This window comes from Plectropomus leopardus, chromosome 13 (genome assembly GCF_026936395.1).
Source record: "Plectropomus leopardus strain MGB_pleo_1.0 chromosome 13, ASM2693639v1, whole genome shotgun sequence".
In the NCBI taxonomy this organism is placed as follows: Eukaryota; Metazoa; Chordata; class Actinopteri; order Perciformes; family Serranidae; genus Plectropomus; species Plectropomus leopardus.
This window is the reverse complement of record NC_142188.1, coordinates 4,636,880-4,647,338: the sequence shown is the minus strand read 5'-3', so window position 1 is coordinate 4,647,338 and position 10,459 is coordinate 4,636,880. Positions and strand designations below refer to the sequence as shown.

Genomic DNA, 10,459 nt, shown 5'->3' with positions numbered 1-10,459 from the left:
AGTCTAACCTTTTCTCAAATCGTACTAAAATGCATCTGGAAAATTATATTCTACCGAAAGAGAATTTGAAAAGATAGATGTTGCTTAAAAATTGTAAAACAGTATATAACACTGGAAAAATGTGAAACTTCCTGGAGGCAGGATGTCTGGTGTCTGGAGTTAAACATAAACAAAAACACTGATGTGTGAAATGTTGAAAAGATTTAACTGACCAGATTCTTCTGAGTGTAGGAAATCGCTTTCCAATCTGTGACTAATTAACAAATGAAAATGGGCCAAGAAAATATTTGAAGACATACTCAAAGAAAACAATTCATATATGAAATTAAATGAAATATTTCAAATAATAAATAATAATATAATGATTAAAATTAAAATATTTAGAAATAAAAATGAATACATAAATAAACTTACTTTAATTTGAGACTAATAAAATACTCTTTAAATAACTGTATCTTACAAATTTACTGTGTTAATATGAAAAATGCAATAAAAGAATTAAGCATTCCTTCATGCGACTTATTATCCTGTCAATGTTGAATTTAATCTGTAATAAACAATGGACATGTGACATATTTTATATTTTAGAATTAATTTGTCCTTTAAAATAGCTACAAAAAAATGAAAACAAATAAATGCTGCACAAGAGGTTTAGTATATAAATGAATATATTAAATAATAACATAAAATAAATTAAAATGGAGACAAAGAAAAACAGTTTTTAAAAATGGTTTAATTGCATTTTTACATAAAAACATTTGATCAAAATAATGTAATATTGTAAAAAAGAAAGTGTAAACACGTTTTAATGTGTCTGTTTGTGTTTGCAGCTCTGCCTGTGGTTCCTGCAGAAGTTCATCAGAAGGCGCCATTACGCCAGAAACCATCAGCTGACGGGTAAAACTTTTAAAGTTTTTTTTTTTTTTTAATGATTTTATTTTATTAATTATTAAAGCAATTTCTCTTTCACCACATCTTTATCTCTTATTAGTATTTAAGAATATATAATAAAAAATAATTTAAAAGATTTATAAAATGAGATTTAGTATTTAATAATGAATATATTAAATTTCATGAAATGGGTTTGGTTTTCTGGATCACATGAATATGTTTACATTTAAAAGCTAAAATTTGAAGAAAGAAAACGGTAAACATACTTTAATGTATGTATTTGTGTGTGCTTGTAGTTCCTGCTGAAGTCCACCAGACGGCGCCGTCACACCAGAAACCTTCAGCTGACATTAAAACTCACTCAGTTTAAAACATTTTACCATGTTTCACTAATTATTAACATATTGTGCTTTATCACTTCTCAGGAAGGAACATAATACTACTGTATTTACCGCTATATTTGGTTCAATATCTTTAAATTAATTGATTATCAACAAAATAAATAAATGTATGGAGAATAAACAATAAATTATAGTAGTAAGTATTAAGTATATTTTACAATGTATAAAATCGTTAAATATAAAAAATAATACATCTTTAAAATGAACTTTTTTATGAAACACAAATATCAGAGGGGAAGTTTTTTTATTACAGTAAAAAAAACATCTAATAAAACAATTAAAATAAAACGGATTTATTATTGAAAATTAAATGAATGCATAAAATTAAAATAATAACAAATTACATTACCTTTAAAAATATGAAATTAAAAAAATATTATTTCAAATATCTTTCAACTCTTCTATGGTTATGCAGTAAAAATAAAACAAAAGGATTAAGATTTTCTTCATCAGACTTTAATTTCTGATTGTGTGGAAATATTTAGTATTAGTATTTAAAATATGAACATTAAATCACATAAACAAGACAAAACTTCAGTTTAAAATATTTTTTTATTTATTAAGACAATGAAAAGTCTGATACAACCACACACGTTACTTCGTGCAGAGACACTTAAGGCATGAAAATCTCTCCGCCGGTTTGTCCAAAAACCAAACAGGCTGCAGCTGAAAAAAACAAACAAACAATAATAACAAAAGAAAATATGATTCTGTTGCAATTAAGCAAAATTCAGTTTGTCGTCCTTCAAACCAGAACCGTCTCTGTTGACTTAAAATAAGAGCTCCACAATTTGGCAAATAAGATCCTTTTCTTGTTACATTCTGGTTATCGACCAACACCTTTAAAACTCACAAACATTTTATATCTGGTTTAATTAATCTGTGAAAAACAAAAAGACAGATTACAGATTTATCACCAAACAAATATCCATCTCCGAATTCTCAGGAAGAGAGTAAATAAGCAGATTTCCCAAAATGTTGAACTATTCTTTTTAAAAATAAATGATGAAATCATAACGTGGAGTGTTAAAACTTTCACAAGCATGAGCATTCATATATTTATTATTTAAAAATTGCAGAAAAAATCTAAAATTAATTTATTTGGAGATACATAAATTCATTCTAATCAGCCAAATTATTGTATTTTGATCTGTTCTCCCTCTTGTCGTCATTAGATATATTATTCTTTATTTTTATTTTACAAATATTTTTTAACTGCTTTAAAATCTTCTGCTTTAACTACAAAACCCATTACGTTTAAACCATAAAAAAATAACCTAATAGGCAAGAGGAATATAAATTCAAAGATAAATTATAGAACTACCATGCTGTTTTAAATAATTATAAAAATCACAATTTATTTGACATAAGAAGCTGGACATGGAGCCAACATGCGCAGAAAAATTAAACATGTAGTGGCGTTTTACTGACGATCTCTGGAGAAACATTTTTTTCACAGTATCCGAAGAAAGAGAAGTGAAATTCAAGGAAACACAGTTTGAGCATGTTCATAACAAATACTGAACACACATTTAGGTGAAAGGAATACCAGAGGACTCGTTTAAAATACTATTAATGTTACATGTAAGGCTGCTGCAACTCTAAAATATCTTTGAAAAAAAACAACAACAAAAAAACAACTAAAAAACAAAAATCATCATCACTGTTATCCACCTCAGTACCTTTTTTTCAGAGCGCTAACATTTAAAAAATAAAATAAAATGACATTTTTAAATCTAAAGTGCTAAACCACACCTGGACAGTGTTTGGTGCAATTTCTGAAGACACCAGATTGGTGGAAGGATTTAACATTTTTGTGAATGCCTTTAGTAAATTTAGGATTTGACAGCTGAAGTTTGGGCGTAATTCCCCAGGCCAAAAAAAAAAGATCATTTTAATTCACATTTAAGTGTCGGAAAAGTTAAAGATGTAAATATACGTATCTTCAAACATGTTTTTGGCTAAAGCTGACATTTGTGAAGGACTGAATTGTCTCCTAATGTGTTTTAAAGGTGCGGATTCTCCATCGTGATCACACCACAGGACGTCTCTGTCCACCACAAAACCAAACAAGGTCAGTGAAGTTCCTCTTTTAGCCGATGTGGATGATTGTTTACGTCACGATTGTTTACTCTGACTGTGTTTCGGATGATTCATTCTGCATGTGTTTATTCAGCAAGCCGGTCATAAGACCACAAAACGCAGACTAATGCTCATTTATGCTTAATGCTCGGGACAGACAATAACGGAGATTTTAGTCCGAACTGGGTTTATTTTGTCTATTTTGTTTTTTCTGAAAGTTTACGGAAATGGACGAAACGAAGCAGCTGCATCTATGCCATCGTAAAGGGCGTATGATGGCAGCGACGCTTACCGTGTTTCAAACAAACGAATCTGCTTTCGAGCCCGAGATTAGATAAATGTGCCGATGACAATGTTTGCACTGCTTGGATTAGTGAAATGTTTTGCCGTACGCCAGAAAATCTGACTTTGCTGCGTGTTTGTTTTAAATTTTTAATGCTGATTACACTCGGAAAACAGTTCTGCAAAATGCAACAACAGAGGCAGTTTGTGTTTTTAATTTGGCGGGGGGAAGTGAAGCGACAGAGAGAGAATTTCCAAAGTAATGTGTGAAAAAGGCATCATCTGAACTCACTTTTGAGTTTCGATCCTCGTCTGAGCTCATTCATTTAAAGCACTTACGAACAGAAAGCCGGGAGCTCAGCGACTGCGACTAAAGAAAGCAAACAGTTAAAAACAGCATCAAAGAAAGAAATCATGCACATCACATCTGCAGCATGAAACAGATCTGTGAATGTTTCTTAATTTGCTCGTTTTCTGTTTGTTTTCTTGTGTTGCAGCGCGTTCGAGCTCTCAGGGCCACCGTACTTCGTCTTTTCGGGTCACGTTTGGCTGGAACTCATCACCAAAACCAAAAGGCAAGAAAACACTCGAGAAATGAAAACATTGAAAGGCAGTAACTTGCACACATTCACATCTTTGTAATTCTGAAACTCCGTTCACACGATCTGACTAGTCTTTGGAGTGCAGGCGAAAAAAAAAAATAAAGCTGCAGATCAGCTGAACTACGGCGACGAAGCTTCGCTTAAAGGAGAGATGATGGCACATTTAATGCACATCATTACGTTTGTGCAAACTTTGGCATCTGAAGCTCTCTGTGAGATTACTGCAGGGATAACTCGATGTTAAAAACTCTGGTTTCATCCTCAGATACACTCAGACCTCGCCGCTGACAAACACGAGAGAGGACGGCGTTCTTTTTGTCTCGAGGCCTTGAAGAAGAGTGTAGAAGATGCTTGGCAAGTTCCCAAGGAAGAAAAAGGTGAGGCAAGCGCTTGAGTATGTGGGAAAAAACGGCAGAAATTACAGATTTGATTTCAACATCTCATCAAAACGCCACAAAAACAAACCTCAGACGACAACATGACCTCCAGAATTCAACATTTCCGACACATTCAGGGTCCATTTAAAGCAGCCAACAGTCACGAATCAGTCCAGTTACTCACACTGTGCAGGACCACAATCACAGTCCTCATCCAGGTGCCGCGAAAAAAGCTCAACTTCAGTTTCAGCAGGTAAAAGCGTCACATACTTCAACGTCACTATGTCTCAGCTTCAAGTCCTTCTTGCTGCGGCTCGTCTCCAGTGTGAAACAAAGTCAACCTTCCAGAGACAAATGAATCATGATTCCAAAGTGGACGTGTTTCAGCTGACTCCAGAGAAAAAAGTACAGGAACAATCCTCAAACGTCTGTCGAATTATCCTCCGTTTAACACAGATGTGGTCAATATCTCAGCTGGATGCGGTCACTGTCTCTGATATTGATCTTGCCATGTTATTGACCTCTCGCAGGGACGATCCAGCAGGGCTCCGATCGTCGGGTCTTCAGATGGACAAGTCAGTGTCTGTGTCTGTGGGTGTGGTCTTTGGGCTCACGCCGCCTCCTCTCTCCTCGGGAATCGAGGACGAATCACCGTTGACACTGGGCAGAACACCTGGAACACACGTGGAGAGTGGACAACATCTGAGGGTGAGCTGCATTTATTTACATGCTGTACTATCATAATAGGCGCTTTTCAGACATTTTTTGGACGTCAAATTTGAGATTTTTCTCCATACTATCCGACACGGTTTTTGGCCATTTTTTTTACAAATGCTATTTTAATAGGTAATTGGCCTTTTTTGGCTCTCTTTTCGACGTGGTATACAGTGCCTCTCCACAGGCTATAATAAGTGTTTTTCAGCCATTTCTGGAACATATCAAAATTTGACATTTTTCGCCATACGGTTTGTGTCAATTTTTTTGACACGCTATTTTTTAAGCTTGTTGTCCTTTTTTTGACATGTTATACTATGGAGCATCTTTACAGGCTATAAACGGTGGTTTTCAGCCGTTTTTGGAACATGTCAAAATTTGACATTTTTGGCCTTACTATAGCCTTGCTTTTTGGGTCATTTTTTTTGACATGCCCAATTTTCTGGGATTTTGACAGTTTTAACAAATTCTATGCCATGGTGTGTCTCAGCACACTATTTAATGCAGTTTTCAGTTGTTTAGCGCTGTTTCTGAAAAATGTCATTTTTTAAAATATTTTTGGCCTTACTATAGCCTTGCTTTTTGGGTCATATTTTTGATATTCCCCCTCCCTGAGCTACCACCTTATCGTGGTGGAGGGGTTTGCATGTCCCAGTGATCCTAGGAGCTCAGTTGTCGGGGGCTTCATGCCCCTGGTAGGGTCACCCATGGCAAACAGGTCCTAGGGGAGGGACCAGACAAAGTGTAGCTCACAAGACCCCTATGATGACATCAACCAATGGTTCAGAGTTCCCCTCGCCCGGACGCGGGTCACCGGGGCCCCCCCCTGGAGGCAGGCCTGGGGGTGGGGCTCGATGGCGAGCGCCTGGTGGCCGGGCCTTTACCCATGGGGCCCGGCCGGGCACAGCCCGAAGAGGTGACATGGGACCTCCTTCCAGTGGGCTCACCACCCATAGGAGGGGCCGTAGGGGTCGGGTGCAATGTGAGCTAGGCGGCAGCCAAAGGCGGGGACCTTGGCGGTCCGATCCTCGGCTGCAGAAGCTAGCTCTGGGGACGTGGAATGTCACCTCTCTGGTGGGGAAGGAGCCTGAGCTGGTGCGCGAGGTTGAGAAGTTCCGACTAGATATAGTCGGCCTCACCTCGACGCATGGCTTGGGCTCCGGAACCAGTCTTCTTGAGAGGGGATGGACTCTCTTCCACTCTGGAGTTGCCACTGGTGAGAGGCGCCGGGCAGGGGTGGCAATACTTATTGCCCCCCGGCTCGGTGCCTGCACGTTGGAGTTTACGCCGGTGAATGAGAGGGTAGCCTCCCTCCGCCTTCGGGTTGGGGGACGGATCCTGACTGTTGTTTGTGCCTATGGCCCAAACAGCAGTTCAGAGTATCCACCCTTTTTGGAGTCCTTAGAGGGGTGCTGGAGAGTGCTCCTTCTGGGGACTCCCTCGTTCTGCTGGGGACTTCAACGCTCACGTTGGCAACGACAGTGAGACCTGGAGGGGCGTGATCGGGAGGAATGGCCCCCCCGATCTGAACCCGAGTGGTGTTTTGTTATTGGACTTCTGTGCTCACCACAGATTGTCCATAACGAACACCATGTTCAAGCATAAGGGTGTCCATATGCGCACTTGGCATCAGGACACCCTAGGCCGCAGTTCAATGATCGACTTTGTAGTCGTATCGTTGGACTTGCGGCCGTATGTCTTGGACACTTTCGGGTGAAGAGAGGGCGGAGCTGTCAACCGATCACCATCTGGTGGTGAGTTGGCTCCGATGGTGAGGAGGACGCCGGTCAGACCTGGCAGACCCAAACGCATAGTGAGGGTCTGCTGGGAACGTCTGGCAGAGTCTCCCGTCAGAAGGAGCTTCAACTCCCACCTCCGGAAGAGCTTCGACCATGTCCCGGGGGAGGCTGGGGACATTGAGTCCGAGTGGGCCGTGTTCCGTGCCTCCATTGCTGAGGCGGCCGACCGGTGCTGTGGCCGTAAGGTGGTTGGTGCCTGTCGGGGCGGCAACACCCGAACCCGCTGGTGGACACCGGCGGTAAGGGGTGCCGTCAAGCTGAAGAAGGAGTCCTATCGGGCCTTCTTGGCCTGTGGGACTCGGAGGCAGCAGACAGGTACCGACAGGCCAAGCGGAGGCGGCGGCGGCGGCGGTCGCCGAGGCGAAAACCCGGGCATGGGAGGAGTTCGGCGAGGCCATGGAAAACGACTTCCGGACGGCTTCGAAGAGGTTCTGGACCACCATCCGGCGTCTCAGGAGGGGGAAACAGTGCTCGTCAACACTGTGTATGGTGGCGACGGGGCGCTGCTGACCTCGACTCGGGACGTTGTGGATCGGTGGAAGGAATACTTCGAAGACCTCCTCAATCCCACCGACACGCCTTCCGTTGGGGAAGCAGGGCCTGGGGACCCGGGGTGGGCTCCTCTATCTCTGGGGCTGAGGTTACCGAGGTGGTCAAAAGCTCCTCGGTGGCAGGGCCCCGGGGGTGGACGAGGTCCGCCTGGAGTTCCTCAAGGCCCTGGATGTTGTGGGGCTGTCGTGGCTGACACGACTCTGCAACATTGCGTGGACATCGGGGGCAGTGCCCTTGGACTGGCAGCCTGGGGTGGTGGTCCCTCTTTCAAGAAGGGGACCGGAGGGTGTGTTCCAACTACAGGGGATCACACTCCTCAGCCTCCCTGGTAAGGTCTATTTGGTGGTACTAGAGAGGAGGGTCCGCCGGATAGTCGAACTCCGGATTCAGCAGGAGAAATGCGGTTTCGCCCGGTCGTGGAACTGTGGACCAGCTCTGGACCCTTGGCAGGATCCTTGAGGGTGCTTGGGAGTTTGCCCAACCAGTCCACATGTGCTTTGTGGACTTGGAGAAGGCATTCAACCGTGTCCCTCGGGGAGTCGTGTGGGGGGTTCTCCGGGAATATGGGGTTTCGGACTCCCTGATACGGGCTGTCCGTTCCCTGTATGACCGGTGCCGGAGCTTGGTCCGCATTGCCGGCAGTAAGTCGAACTCGTTTCCGGTGAGGGTTGGACTCCGCCAGGGCTGCCCTTTGTCACCGATTCTGTTCATAACTTTTATGGACAGAATTTCTAGGCGCAGCCAGGGTGTTGAGGGGGTCCGGTTTGGTGACCTCAGGATTAGGTCTCTGCTCTTTGCAGATGATGTGGTCCTGTTGGCTTCATCGGGCCGCGACCTTCAGCTCTCACTGGATCGGTTCGCAGCCGAGTGTGAAGCGGCTGGAATGAAAATCAGCACCTCCAAATCCAAGACCATGGTTCTCAGCCGGAAAAGGGTGGCGTGCCCCCTCCGGATCGGGGATGAAGTCCTGCCCCAAGTGGAGGAGTTTAAGTACCTCGGGGTCTTGTTCACGAGTGAGGGAAGGATGGAACGGGAGATCGACAGGCGGATCGGTGCGGCGTCTGCAGTAATGCAGACTCTGCACCGGTCTGTCTTGGTGAAGAGGGAGCTGAGCCGAAAGGCAAAGCTCTCGATTTACCAGTCGATCTTCGTTCCTACCCTCACCTATGGTCACGAGCTTTGGGTAGTGACCGAAAGAACTAGATCGCGGGTACAAGCGGCCGGAATGAGTTTCCTCCGTAGGGTGGCTGGGCTCTCCCTTAGAGATAGGGTGAGAAGCTCGGTCATCCGGGAGGAGCTCAGAGTAGAGCCACTGCTCCTCCGCATTGAGAAGAGCCAGATGAGGTGGCTCGGGCATCTAATTAGGATGCCTCCAGGACGCCTCCCTGGTGAGGTGTTAAGGGCACGTCCCACCGGTAGGAGGCCCCGGGGAAGACCCAGGACACGCTGGAGAGACTACGTCTCTCAGCTGGCCTGGGAACGCCTCGGGTCTGGAGCTGGATGAAGTGGCCGGGGAGAGGGAAGTCTGGGTTTCCCTGCTTAGGCTGCTGCCCCCGCGACCCGACCCCGGATAAGCGGAAGAAAATGGATGGATGGATGGATTTTTGATATTCCATATTTTTTTGATTTTGAAAGTTTTAACAAAATTCTATGCCATGGCGTGTTTCAGCACAGTATTTAATGCAGTTTTCAGTTGTTTTTAGCAGTTTTTCGGAAAATGTCATTTTTGACATTTTTGGCCTTACTATAGCCTTGCTTTTTGGGTCATTTTTTTGACATGTCATATTTTTGTGATTTTGTAAGTCTTAATAAAATTGTATGCCATGGCGTGTCACAGCACGCTATTTAATGCAGTTTTCAGTTGTTTTTAGCTATTTTTGAAAAATGTCATTTTTGACATTTTTGGCCTTACTATAGCCTTGCTTTTTGGGTCATTTTTTTGATGTGCCATATTTCTGTGATTTTGAAAATTTTAACAAAATTCTCTACCATGGCGTGTTTCAGCACACTATTTAATGCAGTTTTCAGTTGTTTTTAGCTATTTTTGAAAAATGTCATTTTTGACATTTTTGGCCTTACTATAGCCTTGCTTTTTGGGTCATTTTTTTGACATGTCATATTTTTCTGATTTTGAAAGTTTTAACAAAATTCTATGCCATGGCGTGTCTCGGCACACTATTCAATGCAGTTTTCAGTTGTTTTTAGCTACGACTTTCCGTAAAAGTTGTTTTTGACATTTTTGGCCTTACTATAGCCTTGCTTTTTGGGTCATTTTTTTGACATGCCATATTTCTGTGATTTTGTAAGTTTTAACAAAATTCTCTGCCATGGCATGTCTCAGCACGCTATTTAATGCAGTTTTATGTTGTTTTTAGCTATTTTTAAAAAATGTCATTTTTGACATTTTTGGCCTTACTATAGCCTTGCTTTTTGGGTCATTTTTTTGACACGCCATATTTCTGTGATTTTGAAAGTTTTAACAAAATTCTATGCCATGGCGTGTTTCAGCACACTATTTAATGCAGTTTTCAGTTGTTTTTAGCTATTTTTGAAAAATGTCATTTTTGACATTTTTGGCCTTACTATAGCCTTGCTTTTTGGGTCATTTTTTTGACATGCCATATTTCTGTGATTTTGAAAGTTTTAACAAAATTGTATGCCATGGCGTGTTTCAGCACAGTATTTAATGCAGTTTTCAGTTGTTTTTAGCTACGACTTTCCGTAAAAGTTGTTTTTGACATTTTTGGCCTTACTATAGC

At 42.2% G+C, this 10,459-nt stretch overlaps 2 protein-coding genes across 4 annotated transcripts in view; one reads left to right on the top strand and one right to left on the bottom strand.

Annotated features, from left to right (window-relative positions):
* Window positions 1-10,459, top strand: part of LOC121954821 (uncharacterized) — a 53,413-nt gene that overhangs the window by 35,149 nt on the left and 7,805 nt on the right. For all 3 annotated transcript variants that reach the window (XR_015778422.1, XR_015778420.1, XR_015778421.1), the window contains 5 exons: window positions 831-897; window positions 3,305-3,366; window positions 4,154-4,231; window positions 4,524-4,635; window positions 5,166-5,343. The gene's annotated coding sequence lies outside the window, so the exon portion shown is untranslated. The remainder of the gene's footprint in view (window positions 1-830; window positions 898-3,304; window positions 3,367-4,153; window positions 4,232-4,523; window positions 4,636-5,165; window positions 5,344-10,459) is intronic.
* Window positions 1,826-10,459, bottom strand: part of plekha3 (pleckstrin homology domain containing, family A (phosphoinositide binding specific) member 3) — a 38,956-nt gene continuing 30,322 nt past the window's right edge. Inside the window, exon 8 of the mRNA XM_088086545.1 lies at window positions 1,826-5,308. Coding sequence (XP_087942671.1) covers window positions 5,199-5,308 — 110 coding nt within the window. The 3' untranslated portion in view covers window positions 1,826-5,198. The remainder of the gene's footprint in view (window positions 5,309-10,459) is intronic.